The sequence below is a fragment of the Talpa europaea genome (genome assembly GCF_964194135.1).
Source record: "Talpa europaea genome assembly, chromosome: 10".
Lineage (NCBI taxonomy): Eukaryota > Metazoa > Chordata > Mammalia > Eulipotyphla > Talpidae > Talpa > Talpa europaea.
Genome location: NC_140077.1, coordinates 51170189 through 51189222, shown reverse-complemented (window position 1 = coordinate 51189222; position 19034 = coordinate 51170189). Strand labels below are relative to the sequence as shown.

General features: G+C 38.0%; 1 protein-coding gene across 1 annotated transcript in view; it reads right to left on the bottom strand.

The window, feature by feature from the left end:
* The window catches only part of RHOBTB1 (Rho related BTB domain containing 1), a gene marked incomplete at its 5' end in the record, with an annotated part of 38491 nt that overhangs the window by 7287 nt on the left and 12170 nt on the right, over positions 1-19034 (bottom strand). The window contains 4 exons of the mRNA XM_084244630.1: positions 273-423; positions 5323-5441; positions 7356-8335; positions 13293-13478. Of these exons, the coding sequence (XP_084100756.1) occupies positions 273-423; positions 5323-5441; positions 7356-8335; positions 13293-13478 (1436 nt within the window). The remainder of the gene's footprint in view (positions 1-272; positions 424-5322; positions 5442-7355; positions 8336-13292; positions 13479-19034) is intronic.

Below are 19034 nucleotides of genomic sequence, written 5' to 3'. Positions count from 1 at the left end.
CTGTGATCCACAAATAAGGCAGAATGCACAACACATGGGCCTCAACGACAGGGGTCACATGTTACTCATCTTCATCTCTTCTAACAGGACCTGCCACAAAGTAGGAGTTTAAGAAATATTCGTTGAATTGAATCGGTTTGCCTAATACATTTGACAGTCCTATATTGTGTGATAAAAATTAATTTTTACTGCAGATATCTTATTTTTTTTTAAATGTAATTTTGATCAATATGACAGTCACATACCACATGGCCCCGAGTCATCAGACTTACCTGCAAGTGCAACCAAGTGTGGAAGGCAAAATCTGTTTGCCAAGGCAATTAATTCCAGTGGGTCCAGGTCCAAGTTAGGTGACAACTGCTTGGTATAGAGATAATCCAATACCGCCTGCATTGACATCTTGTTTATATTCGGGAGATAGACCTGAAATGTTATTTGAAAAGCTAAGTTCTGTTGAAGAAATCAGTGGGCATATTTTCAGGTGATACGGTTTATAAATATCCCAACTGTGTGATTCGATATTAGTGAGTCTGGGACACTTGCTTTGAGGTTGAGCACAGAAGTCATTTTGTATTTATGGCTTTAAGCATAACAGTTTGATTTGTAGATGACAAAAGAGTAGGGCTACCTGACAAAGCTTGATTTGGAATTTTTAAATGGCTATTTGGACTTATAAATCAGACAAATGGGCTGTAAATGTATGATGACATTATGGGCTCTCCTTGCCAAGTACCTTATAATACTGTATTGTGGGAAAGAAATCTCCTAGCAACATGACAGGTGTTGGGGGGAGCTGCAAACCACACTGTTGCTGACATATGCTAGAGCCCAGCTTTCCAAGATGTCAAAACAGAGGATGAGCAATCACCTAGGTGCCACAGTGACTGGCTTGATTTCAATGCTCTATCAATATATGCTAGCTCAAGGTAACACTTCATTATTTTTTCCCATGGCACAACTACATAGATTCACAACTACTGGCCATTATCAGCTATCAGTATTTTGAGAAATTTAAAGAAATCCTTGTCTGGGAAATTTGGGGGAGTGATTGGGTGTGATGAATTGTCCCTGTAGGATTCCCCTTATTTTCCTGAGTATCTGTAATTGTTGCCCATGTAAATGCACATTAGAGTTTACTAGCGAGCCAGGGACACGTTGAGGAGTGGAGTTCTTGATTACTGGGCTTGGGATGTACACCACATAGCAGCAAATCTTTATATGAGATCTTTACTCCATGATGTGTCCTGATGTAGTATAGGAAGGTGTCAATGGTGTTTATTATTGGAATGATGGTTATAAAAATTAACCTTCATTGACGATCTCCTATGCATAATGTACAATGCTGAGCTTCCCACAAACATGGTATGATTTGATTCTTAGATCTCTAGGAAGAAGAGACTATTATTTGCCATTTTATAAACAAGGCAATCAAGGTTCAGGGAGGTTAAGGACCATGTCCAAGATCACAGAACTAGTAAGCAGTGACTAAGAGATGAACCCAAGGAGTATAATTCTAAAATCTATGTTCAGTGCTGCCGTGTCATGCTGGAAACCTTTAATACAAGGAAGCAAGGTTTGTGTTGTAGTATAAGAAAGCACCATATTTCACTAATAGTTTTTAAGAAACAGATTTCTAAGTTCAAATAAGATGAAAAATTATAAACTACTTGATTCTGATAAAGTGTTAGCAATTGTAATTATAAATAGTCCCAGGGTTTCCTGTGGATACCTACTCTCTCAGATATGGGGGTGTCAGCTGTTCTGCAAATGATGGCCTGCAGGACAGGGTGAAAGGCTGGGGTGGGCCCAGGGATCTGTTCCTAAAATGCTGTCTAACTTGACAAATCATTCATCCTCTCTGTTGCTCAGTTTCTTCATCAGTTACATGGGAGAAACTTGGAATAGATCATATCTAAAAATTTTTCTTCACTGTGATTGAGTTTTGAAGATATCCAAAATTACCATTGTTCAGTAAGAGTGGGATCTAACTCACGGTGAATGGACATCCTAAATAAAAATAAATTACTTCTGGCAGCAGGAGATGACAGATTCCAGCAAGCAGCCCTGCTCCAACATTCTCAATACCTTTGGAGTATTTTGACATTTGTAATCGTCCATGACATACCATTCCTTCTTGCTTAACACAGTGCTATTTTTTTTTTTTTTTGAAGCAATGACTTTTTTGGAGGGCAAATAACTTTAGGGATCCTTAGAAGTAACCAGCAAATGAGAACAGACCAAAGAAGCTTTCAGAACACACATTTCCCTTGCATGATTGCTTTTGGAAAATGCTGTTTCTATGATTTCAATGTTTACAATGAAATGTGTAACAATGGAGAGACCAGTCCACAGAATCTTTAAAAGTAACATAAATATAAATAAGAAATGCAATTTAAAAATTTGCATCCTATTTACTTGATGTACTTTCTTTTTTTTAAAAAAAGGAATAATGAATAAGGAATAATGCTACCCTAAACAACATCCCATATTCCAGTTTAGTTGGTTTAAAATTTTAATTGCAAAGATCAGCTCAGACTATTAGGCTTATAATTAGAGATAGTCTCACAGAGAATGAGAAAGTATTCTAGAACCAAAGCATTGCTTACTACAACCCGGGCATACATTTTTAATAAACCACTTGCTGAGTACCTCTGGGGAGAGAATTATGCTTACTGCTACATTAAAAGTAATGAGAAAAATATAAGTACTGTGTCTTCTTAAATATTAAATGACCAAAAAAAAAAAGTCAAAGTAACATCAATGGGCATATTTTATTTCTTTCTGGATATGATGTGAAATCTATTAATGCAAAAAAATAATAGGTTGAATTTTGTAGGGGAGTCAGATTTTCATAAGACAATAAAGATTTAAAAGTGGCCTAGAAAGGACAAATCCCAGGGCAAATAAAGGCTAAATCAATCATGGAGTGTTTACTTCCACCACACTTGGGTGGTTTAAAAAAGGAACTGGGGGCTTTTTAACTTGGGGCATTCAGGGAACAAAGATCTTTAATTTCTCATGGACAGAATTTAAACAAGAATCCTCCAGGAAAACAGTCATTGCATTTCTTGAGTGTTTGTATGTCCTTGGCACCAAATGTGATGCTTTACACATGCACTCTCATGCCTTACCTGCCCTTTGAGGGAGGTTCTCTTGTTTTCCCCACTACAGGTGAGGACGTGGGTTTAGAGAGAGTCAGTGCTTACCCAAGGTCAATCTGAGATTAGAGCTCATAACAACATAACTGCTCTAGTCTAAACTGGAAATAAAGATTAGGGGCAAAGGAAGGCAGAAAATGTCAGCAGCTCATGTCACTCTCGATACACTGGCTATAGAATTTTGGCACAGTCCTTTGGTTACTTGGTTCCATGGTCTTTGTCTTTTGAGCTGGGTTGGATCTACACACATCATGAGCCTCAGCTATAGTTCTAAGTGGAGAGTGACCTTATTTTTCCAGTGGGGGTTAAACAGGTGGCCGCCTCCAGCAGTGGCCATTGACCACCATATACGTGTGTATTCACACTTGCTGCCAAGTTTTTGTTTTGGTCACTTCTCCTACAGATGATTGCAGTCCATTCTGGGAAGGGATAAAGGGGATTAGCATCTGTGAGGTCAGCACTGACAGTGTCCCTTTGTGCCTGCATTCCTGCCTTTGATGAACTTCTCTCTGCTACATTAATAGCAGGCACAATCAGTGCACGTTTCAGTGTGCTGGAAAAATAAGGGAAGAAAGCCCCTGGACTAGTTATCACTGGAGATTATTGAAGTCAAAGAATGCTAATTGGATGAGGTTTTATCAGTGAGTGGTTTCCCCAAGTTTTCTTGGAAGTAGGAGAGAAAGGATATCCTCAACACTGTTCATCAAAATAAGCTAAGGGCGGCCACCATTTAGTTAATGCTTATGAGGTTATTATGGGTTATTATTTCTTTTTTAGATGGGGAGACTGGAGCTCAGAAGGTGTACACTTGCCAAGGCCACACAGCTTGTACAGAGAAAAGCTGGGACCTTGGTCCCTTCACGGAGTGGAAGTCCCTCCACGGAGTGGCTTCCAAAACACATTTGATGGCGTAGGATAGATTTCATTTGGTTACACATGAGGAACTCTTGATTTACAGAGGCTGATAGAGGTTACAAGATCATTAGGATAATTCTAACATCTTTTCCCCAAACAGCAGACAGCCTTTTGCTTGGGGTTGGTGTAGAAGCAGCTGCAGTTTATTCTGGAAGCAGGAGGGTGGCCTAGTAACCTCCTCAGCCTCAGCCACCCTGGCTTGTGATTCTAGGATTCTGTTTCCCTACTTGGGGATGCAAATGCAGGCTCCTGGGTCACAATGGGAGTGCTCACATTTCTGGAGTGAGTGACCCTTCCAAAAAGTTAGCTATTGTTTTCTGTATTTCTTTTTAAAAATGTAGAGAGATGCTGAGATAAGCAAAACAAACCCCTTAAGACAATAAACTTGATGGGTGTCCCCACATCTAAAAAAAATGTGGTTGAAAAATACTTGCAAAACTCAACAAAAATGCTTGCTCACCTCTAGACTAAAGTTAGAAGTGCTTGAATAGAATTTTTCTTTGTTTTCCAACAGAGTTTGTAAAAAGATGAAACTACAGGATCTCTAAGGTACTTCTGCTCTGCTCTATGAATGTCCTTCCTTTGGAGAGAAGACCAATGTTTGACTAGAGAGCCGGGGCCTTGCACTAGACCTAAGCACTTGGATTGGCATGTTCAGAGGACTAAACATTTGCTGCATGACTGTGTCTGTCTAGTCAGCAAGCCCTCAGGCAAGGCACGCCAGGAGAGAACTCCTGGGATTGTTGTAGCTTAAAGAGACCTCGAGGGGGATCCCTGGGACAGCCCTCATCTTGTAGATGAGGAGACTGAGACACAAGGAGGTAGCTTCTTATGGCCTCCCATCTGGTTAGTTAGGGGCAGAGCTAGCCCAGGAACTGTTTGAAGAAACTTTTCATGGTCTTGATTTCTGGAAGAGAGGCCTCTTGTATGATGTGATTTTGATAGTATCTTGTCTAGTGACATTTTGTAAAAAGTATAGCTGGTGAGTGTCTTCATGGCTGATAGAGCTGTGCAGGTGAAAGATCTACATGTAGAGTGCTTAGGTGCTCAAACATAAACTGTGAATATTAAACAGGACATTCTCATAATTATACAACTAAAAAGCAGATGACCGAACACTCAAGCACAGCTTAAGAAACTATTTCATGGAAACAGTTCAATAATCAGTCATGTGGCTAATTAAACACTTTATATAAATTCACATGTACATCCATAAAGATACCACTTAGGCTTTTCAGAAGGCACATACCTCACTGTTGGCGCTTTCCACAAATGACCCCCCAAACATGGCAGCCATCCATTTGCAGCTACATATCAGCAGTGGTTTGTGGGCACTGATAGCACCGTCATCCAACCTAAACGTCACATCTGCCCAAGGATTGAGAAAGCACAACCATGAGACCGTCTCATTGAGATTTCTAATTCATATCCATCAACCTCCATCTCTCATACTAATTTTCTATGTCTTACTGATTTTGTGTCACCCCCCCACCACCCTTGGCACACACCCACTTCTCCAAGGATTAAGGAGTAAGGATTTAATATTACATATAAGGTCAAGACTCAAATTCTCTGAATAATAAAGAAACATAAAGGAAAGGAACAATTTTTCCACCTTATCATGGAAAATTTCAAATATATGGAACAATGAAAAACAGTACAGTGATAAGCCATTTATCATATCTAAAATATTTGTGTAGATATTTTTAATGACTAGAATGATACTTCACTTCTAACTATTTTATCAAGCTTTCTAAGAACATTTTCATAGATAACAATACCTTTACTGCTCCTAAGACAATCAGCAATAATACCCTACTATCATCATTTATCTAGTTCATAGTCAAATATTTCCAGTTATCGCAAAATTAAATATCCTATAGCTTTTTTATTTTATTTTATTTTTTATTTTTTAAAATTTATTTATTTATTTATTTATTTATACAAGCACTGGGTACAGTCAGAAGTGCGGGAGGGTGAGAGAATTCACCAGAGCCAGAGCGGGGAGCAGAGCAGGCAGAAGGACCGAAGTACACTGCTGAGGGGAGCAGCGGGCGGCAGGAGAGGTCTGCGCGCCATGTGGGACCCTCCTCCGGTGGCCGGGGAGCAGCCAGGGATTGAACCGGTGCTACAGAGGCTGCGGGCAACTTCGCAACCCAGTGCTCAACCGCTGCGCCACCGGGGAGGCCCAGCTTTTTTATTTTAAAGGGAGAATACAATTGAGGTTCCCACACTATATTTGGTCATTATGCCTGTATAGTAAGGAGAAGGTCATTTAATCAACTAAGGTCCATTGTTTAATTTACTGTAGATTTGTAATATTTCTTTTAATTAAATTTCAAGACTGATTCTATACCATGGTGGTCAATGTTTGGAGTAAATATTGTTCATAAGCTTTAAAGAACAGGCTTAGTGACTATTTATTAAATGTATATTACCATGACAGACATTATGAAAGATAAAGATAAAAATAGAAATATCCAGATAAATAGAAGCATAAATATAAACAGAAGTCAGGAAGTCAAATTTATACAATGAAATACCCAAACACCCAGAGGACAATTTCAGAACAAAAATAGTCCCGGTATGTAAGTTAGTACAAGCCTAGGTCAGTAAGCCATCTTGGATACAGGCCAGCAGTGTAGCAATTCTGTAAGCAATTCTGTAAGGGTGCTGTGGGCAGCACGGGGCATAGTTAGTAAAGACAAAGAAGGGGCTATATAAATATAGAAAAGCAGGTTGAAGTAGTGTGAGAATGGAAAAGGAGGAGGCATCACACAGCAGAGGCACCCCTGATGGGGCTCCCCAGGGTCACCAAAATTACCTCATGGATTTCAGGGGTCTTAGGATGCAGAGGTCACTGATTTTTGTCATCAGTGAGTGAGGAATGGTAATGGATAATAGACTTGGTGAGGGAAGGGATACTGAGGGGAATTATAAGCAGCAAACTAATTGATTCTGGCTCAGGGTACACTGTGATACCCCATGCTTTAGGGAGCAGCTTGGATACAAAGCTTGGCCTCATCGTTACTACTTGTATAGCTGTGGGCAAAATATTTAACTACGCTTCCCTTCAGTTTTCTCATCTGCAAAATGGAGATAGTAATATTTATCCTTTCGGTCTGACAGTAATTAAAGAAGTGGATACATGGAACTTAGGTACATGGGAAAAATAATCACATATACGTGCAGTGATGGTGATTCTTTCTCCTGCCCAAGTTTGGTACATGCTTGATATAATACAACCAAGGGTACTGATGACTTTACATTGGACCCGCTCACCTGAAAATGTCCCCTTGCTGAGGCACTCTTTTATCCGATTGGCTTTCCTGACGTGAAATGCTTTTGTAATCTCCTGGTTCATGAAGGCTTCCTTGTTCATGATGTTTTCTACCATCATCCTCAAATCGAACATCTCCAGGACTTCTGCAATCTGAGCCAGGCCCACCAAATCCTTTTCATTTTCATCCAGTTGCCCTGTATAAAGAAACTGGAGTAGGGTCCTGAAGGGGCCTGACTGGACAGATGAATCCATCTGGACCACAGTCACAGGGGCCACTCTCTTTGAAATGGGATTGACTTGCATTTCCTTGTGCATGCCAATGAACCCCTTACTCCAGCCTGACAAAGCCTGAGTCTCTGGAATCAGGCCCTCGGCTTCCAGGCCTGCAGTCTCCTGCTGGAACAGGTCCTGGCTTGAGAACTTCCACTGACCTGCCTGAGGTGTCCTTGGGGTGCCCTCCTCACTTTCCTCATCTGGGTCAACACTCAATGACCATCCTTGAAAATCTTGGCTATGCTTCTTTTTCTCACAAGCTCCTTCACTCCAAATTGGGGCTTCTTCACATTCCATTAAAAAAAGATCATAAAATTTGGAAGAGGAGGTAGCGAGGTAAATTCGGTGTGCAAAGATGTGCTCCTGGTCCTGGAGGACAAACAGGACGTCGGCACACAGAGGATTGTCCAGTAAACAGGCAGCTTCGTTCGTTCCTGTTGAGGGACATTCCGGAACTTTGATAACCGGTGGAGGGGCTTTTGGAGGTAGGAATGGTGCCTGAAGTAAAGGTTTCTGAACTTTCTTTAAGTGGGATTTCCAGAACTGCAGATGCCGACGGGAGATCAGGGCGGCTCTGATTGCATTGTCAAACACATCCTTGATTCCAAACTGATCAAAAACGCTTGTTTCGTAGTATGGTATGCCAAGTTCTTTAGCAACCTCTCGGCCTTTTTCTGGGGGCAAAATGTCCCCCCTTTTTATGGGTCTGAAATAGAATATTAAAAAAATTAGATCAGCCTTATTTTTTGGAGGAAACTCCACAAAATCCAGGGCCTATATAAGCATCTGATTGAATAAGGCTCTTGGAAAATATATAACCAGCCTCAACTATTTCAAAGGACTTATGAATGCAGGGAAAAATACTTTTAGTAGTAGTGACAGTAACTGAAATAGCAGTCATTTACTCACTATTTGTTCCTGAGAAAGTTACTTAACCTCTGTTCTTGCCATCTGTATTATAGGAAAAATAATAATATTGAATATTTATATCTTAAGAACTATTGAGAGGTTTATTTTTTGTGTTTTGAATTTTTTTAATTGAATGACCACTATTTTACATCCTTCTTTCTTTCTTTATTTTTTTACAATAAAGATTTTCTTCCCTCGGGTGTAGTCACCATAGTTCTCACATCACCAAATCACTCATAATTCTCCGGCATAGTCCCCTGTGCTCATTCATCTCCCACCTTTTTCCTCCCCTCCCTCTTTCTCCTTTCCCTCTCAGATACTTTAGATCTATGGTCAGTTTCCAAGGGTTGGTTTAAAGTTTGTGTTTTTCTGATCCTTTGTTTGGTTTGTCTATACTCCATATATGTGTCACCACCCAGTATTTATCTTTTTCCTTCTGGCTTATTTTGCTTAGGATAATGCCCCTTCTAGTTCCATCCATGTTGCCATAAATGGCATGAGTTTCTTTTTTGATCACTTAGTAGTATTCCATTGTGTATGTATGTATATATGATGATCCACTCATCCATTCTGGGGCATTTGGTTATTGTATATCCATATCTTAGCTATTGTAAATAATGCTGCTATAAGTTCAGGCATTCATGTTTCCTTTTGAATTAGCATTTTGTGTTCTTTGGGTAGATACCTAGGAGTGGAATTGCTGGGTCATATGCCAGATTCATTTTTAGTGTTTTGAGGAACCTCCACACAGCTTTTCATAGGGGCTGGACCAGTCTACATTCCCACCAATAGCATACGAGGGTCCCTTTTTTTTTTAAACTATGGGCTATTCTCACAGGTGTGAAATGGTGTCTCATTGTGGTTTTGATGGTAAGTGATGATGAACACTTTTTCATATGTCTGTTGGTCATATGCATGACTTCTTTGGAGAAGTGCCTATTTAGCTCTTCTGCTCATTTTTTGATTTGGTTATTTGTTTCTTTTTGTTGAGTTGTATAAGCTTTGTAGATCTCTGGTTTCAGTCCCTTGCCAGATGGATGGTGTGTAAATATTTTCTGCCATTCAGTAGAGTGTGTCTTCATTCTGGTTACTCTTTCATTGTACAGAAACTTTTTAGTTTGATATAATGTCAGTACTTATATTCTCCTTTGTTTTCTTTGCTGTTGGAGATGAATCTGCAAAGATGTTTCTGAAGTTTATGTCATGGAGTGTTGTGTCCATGTTGTCTATATTTCATAGTTTCAGGTCTTACTACCAAGTTTTAAATCCATTTTGAATTGATTTTTTCATATATATTATGAGATACTTACTTTCTTTTGCATGTGATGGTTCAATTTTCCCAAAACCATCAATTGAAGAAACTTTCCTTGTTCCAGTGTATATACCTCACTTCTTTGTTATAGATTAGTTGTCCATAAATGTGTGGTTTTATTTCTGGGTTCTTAATTCTATTCCATTATGCTGTGTGTGTTTATGTTCCAGTAACACACTGTTTGAATTATTATGGCTTTATAGTATAGTTTAGAGTCTAGAAGAGTGGTACCTCCATTTTACCCCTTTTCAGTCAGGAGAGCTTTGGCTATTTGGGGTCTTTTGTGGTTCCACAACGATTTTCCATAATCTTTGTCTATTTATTTGAAGAATGCCATTGGGATTTTTATTCAAATTGCATTGAATCTGTAAACTGCTTTGGGTAGGATGACCATTTTGACAGTGTTCAATCTTCCTATCCATAAGCAAGGCATATTTTCCATTTCTTTGTGTCTTCTTCTATTTCTTTTAACAGTGTTTTATAGTTTTCCTGTATACATCCTTTACGTCTTTGTCTGGTTTATTCCCTAGTATTTAATCTTTTTTATTGGGAGGTTTAAATGAGATACTACACTTAGAAAAGTACTTTAATAGATGTTATCTGTGATCATTATTGTCACCATCATCTTCATCCTTGTCACCTTATACTTAAATTTTGCTTTATAGCTATAAATTAATCCATATACACTTTCTCATTTGAGACTCACAATAATAGGTATTATTTTCATCCTACATTCTGAAGAAACTGAGGCAGAGAGTTTAAAGTGTTTGCCTAAGGTCAAATTCCCAAGTTGCTGAGAGACCTCTACTAAGCATTTAGAGTCTAGAACTCCCTATACAAAATTAAATGGTTCACATCCAAAACTGTGTCTCTTCTGATAGAATTGTGAATCTTTTATATCTTTCCTCTTCTATTTTCTTCTACTCTTATTGATTAGGCCCTCGTCATTTTTTCTTGGGCTAGAGCATTAGCCTTTAATTAGTATTTCTCCATACTACATTTTTTTTTAAAGATTTATTTATTTATTTATACAAGCACTGGGTACAGTCAGAAGCGCGGGAGGGTGAGAGAATTCACCAGAGCCAGAGGGGAGAGCAGAGCAGGCAGACTGACAAAGTACACTGCTGAGGGGAGCAGCGGGCAGCAGGAGGGGTCTGCATGCCATGTGGGACCCTCGCCTGGCAGCTGGGGATTGAACCGGCATTGCAGAGGCTGCAGGCAGCTTCGCAACCCAGCGCTCAACCACTGCGCCACCGGGGAGGCCCCATACTATATTTTAATCCATAGTTCAGTGTTACATGGAAAATCCTTACATAAAGCAAGTATGGCTTAGCAGAAAATTATTTAAATAAAATCCTCTGGCTCCACAAAGCCTATGGAATTAAGTCTATACCATTTAGGCTAGCACAGAAGGCTTATTTATAATTTAATCAAACCCAGGAAGGCCCAAACATCAGAAGCAGTATAAGCAGAATGGTGTTGTGATTCTAGCATAATTATTGAAAAGACACAATGGAATGCCATAACATAGGCAAATGAGATCTATTGTTACACTCTTCACAGATACATACTTGATTCTGAGACATACTCTTATGAATTGATCTTCCTAAAAAAATATTTAGCTTTCTAGACCTAAGTTAATGTGTGTCTTAAGAGAAATAAGATAATATTAGACAGAATTTGCACTTGAAGAAAGTTGGTTGGAAGAGACAAAAAAAAAAACAAAACAAAAAATCTTTAGGGTGTTGTAAAGACCAAAGGGAAGTACAGGGAAGGTTTAACTTCAATGTTTGCTCCTGGGGGGCAGTTTGAGCTCCTTGCACTAGGGAATGATTTAAAATCAGTTCAAATACCATCTTCTTTATGGAATCCCAGACTGCTCTGTAGAAATGACTGTCCCCTCCACTGTCCTCCTGAGCTCTGTAACTCTCCTCAGTCCTCTATGGTGTGAGGCTCAATGACCTCGACCTCTTCTGTGACATAGAAAGATCCTGAGACTAGGGGCCATCTCTCATTTACCATTCATCCTCTTTCCCTTTATGTGACTCTAAGTATTCCATTTTTATTCTATATGCACTTAATAATAGATTGTGGAAACTAAACATGAAATGTTTTCAGAAAACTTATCCAAAATGTACCTAGAGGGCCTCCCCTGGTGGCGCAGTGGTTGAGCTCTGTGCTGCAAAGCTGCCTGCAGCCTCTGCAGCGCCGGTTTGATCCCCGGCCGCTGGTGAGGGTCCCACATGGCGCTCAGACCTCTCCTGCCACATCCGCTGCTCCCCTCAGCAGTGTATTTCATCAGTCTGCCTGTTCTGTTCCCCGCTCTGGCTCTGGTGAATTCTCTCACCCTCCCACACTTCTGACTGTACCCAGTGCTTGTATAAATAAATAAATCTTAAAAAATAAAGGACCTAGATGTCAGAAATCATCTAAAGAAATTTCCATTTGCTTTTACTGTGAAAGCATAAAAAAGTTAAGTAAATATAAAATTTTGTAATGAGTCTATTAGGCAAACATTGAAAGATGACTTTTTTTTAAAAAATTGAAGTAACATTGCATTACATCATTCTATAAGCTCAGGTGTGCATGATCAAGACTCAACAAGTCTATATACGACATTCAACCCAATTCTCTCCTTCACCAGCAGTGTTAATATAAATATTTCTGGAAAAGTTATGCTCTCAAGCAAAAGAGGGAGTCAAATATAAACATATAAACAATAGTTTTTCATAGACTATTGAGGAACACAGCCTTTTATAAACTTATTCCCCCCTTAATCAATATCCACATTTTAAATACAGTGAAAGAAATCCTCCCCCAAGTTTTATTTTAAACTGGTGACACTTTACAAATATAATCACTAAAGTCACTCAAAATGCAGTGTTGTTGCTTTGCAATTATTTGTCCACTTGGATTTTTGAAGCTGGACACTGTCATCTTAGGACTGAATGAAATACATACAGAGGTTGGATTGTAGAAACAGAAAAACTTAAAAAAAAAACCCTGCATATGTGTATTTGAATAAATCTGATCTTCCCATGGTCAAGGATTACAACTGATTACTCTGGATGTTAGTTGACTGTATTACAATAACATAAATTCAAGAATGACATTAATATGAGTAGCTAACACTTAAAGATTTTACAAATGGGGGTGGGGAAAGACTTTACAAATTTCAAAACACTTTTATACACACTATGCCATTCATACTTCAGTAATTCACGTCAAACACTGGTAAACCATTTTACAGAAATAGGTTCCTATCTAGAGGAGATGGTGAACATGAGAAGGATCCTGGGTGATTAACAAGCAACTTAAAGCGTATGGCTGAGCGATGGGGTTACAGAACCATTGCAAAACAGAACCCTAGGCTAGAGAGACATCTGCTACCTCTAAATTTTAATTTGGCCAGTGCAGTGAAACACTGAGTCCCTTGGCTTACCTCGCTAAAGGGCGTCTGGCACGATTAACAGCTTCAAGATCAGCATAGCGGAGATCTAGCTGGCAGCCAACTAGAACAACAGGTGTACGAGGGCAAAAGTGCTTGATTTCTTGATACCACATGGTTTTCACATGATTTAGGGAATTGGGATTAGCGATCGAAAAACAGAGGACCACAACATCCGACCTAAAAGGAAATCACAAAAGAAGTTATATTGTCTTTTAACTACCCCCCCTTTTATCATTATGACTCCTCCTCTCCCCCAACCACCTAGTGCTATACTGTGTCATAGTTTAAAAACTACAAAATATTAAAGTACATCTCAGAGTCATGCAGATAGCCAGATAAGCCCCCACATTCCAGCACCCACACAGCCTGAGTTCCCTTCCATAGTGCAGGGAAGAGCGCCTATGCATTGTAAAGTTTCCAATAAAGTATTTTACAGTATAGAAGGTCCCCCACACTTGATTCAATCCTGGAATCACAACATGCTGAACTATTTCTGTTCAAAAGAAATAGTTACAAGATAAAAGAAAATAAGAAGTACCTTTTACCAGTTTAAACATAAAGATGATGATGACTCAACCCAATGAGATAAAGCAAACAGTTTAAACATTACTGAAAACATAACAGGTATTTGCTGTGCAGGGTCGGCAAATACACAGAAGGATTTCTGCCCTTCTTTCCACTTAAGCACACATGTAGAGAGCACAACCACTTATCTTTTCTGAAAAGAAAAAGTCCCGAGTTTACAAAATTTTTGACTCTAGTAGATTTAAGGCAAGAAAGGTAGTATTTAACATAAAAATTACAAGAGTTAGATGGATGGCTAATAAAAATGAGAAAATGTTGGAAGCAGATTTCTCAACTGTTATATATGACACATAGCAAGTATATGGGAAAAAGAAAAAAATGCTTTATAGTCAATTTTGACATAAGGATCTTCCATTTTTATATAATGACTTACCATTCTTGAAGCCAAAGAACTGTTTTATGAAACAGTTGTTCAATTATGGTGTTTGACAGATAGCTGTTAAATGGTATCTTTAACAAGAATTATAAAGCAGCATTTCAGGTTAAAATATGCTGAATGATGACATTGAAAGTATTACAGCAGAGGAATATAAGGAATAGGAAAAGTTATGCCTAAGGATTTAAGACTATCTAGCAGTTAAATTCAGAAATAAACTCTTACAATTTTATTAGATGTTAATTTATTGCCTTTATTGTTTATGTAATGAGAAGAATCAAGTCGATGAATCAAAACACCTCCCTTTTAAATCATTAATGAGCTTTTCCCTCTACATATCAATGAAGACAAACAAATATATCCAGGCAACCATAAAATTTCTAAAAATAATCATTTGCAATGCAGAAAACTGCAGGGTGCTTACATTAAATGTAATTCACAAGTTGAGTCTTTAAATTTATATCTAAGAAAAACTGCACCAGACTACAACAAATAAAGGGAAAAATCCTGACATTGAAATATTTCCAAATACAAAAGGAGGATGTAGGACTCCAAATAGATTAATATACTAATCTGCAAGTTTAGAATGTCCTTGCAAGAAAGATATTATCAAAGATTCTTGGACAATGGAAGACATAATATGTGTAAAAATATGCATAAGTATATGAAAGAATTGGAATCATGTCTTGTCTTTGGGATTTTGATTTAGTTAGTGGAATATTCTGTGCACAGTCTTAATTCTAATCAGCATAAATAACAGTATCCGGTGAAGCCAAGAACGCTTTAAGTTTTGCTTTAAATTTTTTTAGTAGCTGAGTTTTCTATTATTCATAATCCTATTTATATAGGCTATCTGATGCAGCTCTGCTATAAGCTTCAGCCTGATCTAAAATAAAAGCACCATGAATTTTGACATAGTGAGAATAATATTGCAATATCTAAGATTCAATATAATAGAGAAAGAATTGAGGAAATTTATCCAGCACCTAAATGTGGAAAAATATGTATAAAATTGTTCTAATCAGTGTCTACTATTGCCACATTAAGGCACATGGCTATAAAGAAAATCATTCACAGAGCTTAATTTATATGACAGACATGTAGCTAAATGTCAATTCTGTTATCTCATTTTATGATACAGCAAGTGAGGTTTAAAAATCAGAGCTAGCTCGGTTGCCAAGGTTACCATGATAACACTTATACCACTGAACACATACTAGTTACTATCCATATGACCTGTAAACAAGTACAGACAGGACCTTGGGGGTTGGAAAAATGGAATCTCCTGATGATAGCAGCACAATGCCATCATTCAACACAGGTCTGGAGGGTCCAATTTCTAACTATGTCACATCAATATCTCAATGCATGAAATGCCGTTGGAAAGCTAGAAAAATAACTCAAAGCTCTGTAAATATTTTGTTTCAAAAGGATGATAGTTAAAGAGGTTGTGCTGAGAGTAGCACAACATCTGAAGTGAAAATAACTTATTCTATTTGCCAAAATTCTATTTGTCTCCATGAAATAAAATTATTCTTTTTTCCCTTTTTTTAAGGCATACTTAGGTGTTAGGTGAGCCTGTCTCCATTATTTTACCTTGAAAGCAAGTTAAAGAGTAAGATCATATTTTACAACTTGCTTAAATATTCTTGGTTAAACACTATTGATTTAAATACAAATGCTAGTTAAGAAAACACTGTGTACGGATTACATAGAATCATATTCTTCAGGTCTGCCATACGAATGTAGAACCTTAATCCTGATTTTTACCAAAAAGCTAATCAGTGGATACAGTGAGAGAGCTATAGAAAGATGCCACTTTGATCCATTCCTCCACATCCCAACATTCTTTTCCAATTTCTAACTCTAAACAACACATCAGTGTGGTCTGTGATAAACATCTATATGATCAAGTAACTATTTAGAAAATGTCATTTATTCCCTATAGATTTTGAGCCATTTTTCTATTTTTTCAAAGAAGGCACAAGACCTGCAGCTAAGAATATCTCTGGCTTTAGGCAGAATTCCAAGGAACTAGAGCTATTAAACAACTTTTAATCAAAACATTCATTCCTGTGTAGAGACTGTTCAATGTCTGACATAAGCTCATGTTTAAAATGCCATTCCTATGAAAGATAAAGAGAAAAAGGCAAGTTCTGGCATTTCTACCTCCATGGTTCTGTTGCCCTTTTTTTTTTTTTTTTTTTTTTTTTTACTTTGAAGAGTTAAGTTTAAAAAGAGTTAAGTTTTTACTTTGAAGAGTTAAGGGGCAGTGTGATGAAGATATTCTCACATGCATCAGGATCAGCCTAGAAATGACCTCTGGGTTCGTATTTCAGCTGTAAAAAGAATGTGATAGGATTTATTTATTTATTTTTTTTTATCTTGAAAATTTATTTTTTTTTTATTTTTTTTTTTAAATAAATTTTATTGTTATATTCCCCATACAATTGCAGCCCCCCCATTCTGACCCCAATCCCTCCCCTCCCGCCCCCCTAAAAGTGTCTCTGGTTCATAGTTTTTTGTTGATTTTGATTTTCACTATCTTATAGTTATTCATTTTCCTGGTCCCTTATTTAAGTTTTCTAGATTCCTGCTATGAGTGAGACCATCCGGTATTTTTCTTTTTCTTTTTGGCTTATTTCGCTGAGCATGATCCCTTCCAGCGCCATCCATGTTGCTGCAAATTGCATGTGTTTATCTTTTTTGAATGCTGAGTAATATTCCATGGTATATATGTACCACATCTTCTTGATCCAGTCATCTATAGGATTTAAATGGAATCCTACAGTTATTTAAAGTAGAATGCACATGGATTTGAGAATGCAGAGGCAAAGAGCAGAGTAGACAAAACTCCAAACTCCAGAACTGTTAATATTGAGAAGGCACAGGAAGACATTTGGAATTTTTTTTGACTGGGCTAAGTGACTTTATTATAGAAAGCCAGGGTGACAAAGGACTTAAGTGGGTGTGGTCTCAGTTGCTTATCTATGAAATTTTTTTTTTTTTTTTTGAGGTGGGGGAGGTGGGAGAAATGTGATTTATTGTTCCTGAAAGAAAAATAACAACATAATAGTTTCACTAGGGTACTAACACATCAAATAATACCTATGAAAGAGTGTTTTGATTAGTGAAGTACAAAAATGACAATAAGTAAATTTCTCAATTGAAATAATTGTAAATCTCCAGTTCTTTGAAAATATCGGAAGTGGGGAGGGGATCAGAGAGAGATCAAATGATCAAAAATTCTTAAGCTGATAAAGCCAATCTCAGTTGTATCAGTTTTTTTTTCTAGATATAAAACAAACAAAAAAAGTAATTTAAAAAAAAATTTTTACAGCAGTTATCTTTTACGGAGAACATGGGCCAAAGATAGCATGTGAAAGATTGGCAAAGATATTTAGACAACATAAGGAGTGCATACAAAGTTGGGACCAATTTTTGTTGGGGAATTCAAGAAAGAAAAATGTGAAAAAAGTACATCTTACCCACATATTTTGGCCCGAGTTAGACTTTAAACAGCAAATGCCACACATCTTTTCAATGCCTGTCTTTATAACAGCTACAGTCAAATATAGTGAACTTAGTGGAACAAGATCAGAGAAGCAAACAGTAGCTAAACTACTTTTCCAAACTGAAATAGCAAATTCATCCTTTGAAGAAGTGATTGAAATAGAGTAGATAATCAGTATCAAAATTCTGTTAGGAATACATTTTCTAAGTTTCCGCCTATCACAAAAGTGTTCTCTGTCTTATTAGTTTGTCTTCCCTTTTCTGGTGCCATCTACCTTGCCACTATTGTCCAAGTAAGGTCCTTCAATTCTCTGATTTTCTTATCTGAGCAAGTGAAAAAGTAATTTCTAGGTTATGATGTGCTTAAGACCAGATCAATCTGATGGGTGATGTGAAAGACAGTGGGTTCTACCCAGTCCTCCAGAAGGCTGTGTGTGGGACAGTCAAATGTCTTCTCCAATGTGCCAATTCTGCTTGGGTCTCTTGCTGATGAAATCTGGTGACCAAGAGAAAGCTAACAATTATATTTACCTGAGTCTTGCTTGGGAGGATCTCTTTAAACATAGTTTTAAGCCTTTTGCTCTATGGCTGGGTCCTACCTCTTTACAAGTCACTACTGCCCATTATTTCTTTTTTTAGTAGAAACTACCATATCCTTTATATTAGTAGACATCACAGTCACATTTTAATGGCCTTCTTCTCTTTGCCAATGAGCACACGTCCCCTTCTGGCAAAGATTTAAATAGGAGACCCTCACCTCCACCTGTGAGGCATTAAGCTTCCTTCTCCCCCCATAATCAAGGTAGGCTCTTTACAGAAACATATTCAAAACCATTCATGTCAACAACACACCTTTCATGCACATAGTCTGACAGTGCTATGCAAACAGACAGTTCAAAACAGCACAAAACAGCTGGGATATAGCATGGCAGAGAAAAGGAATGTATAACAAGTGGCTTTGGAAATTTTTAGTAGGGGAGCAGCCCGGTGTGTATGAGATGCGGAGGGGGTTGTCAGTGACGGTGAACATGACCACCTGGAGATGAATGGCTGTGTAAGCTCATACTCATGGAAGATGGAGAGGCCTGTAGGGGAGTGCCTGGCAGGGGATCTGGGGTGGGGGAGCAGGGCAGTACCATGCAGTGCCCTGGATGTGAGTAGAGAAATCAAGTCAATACTTTACCAATAGCAGTGAGGCTTCTTAAGTACAGATGTTATGTGGGGAAAACTGTGAAAACACCCTGAAATATATCCAGATT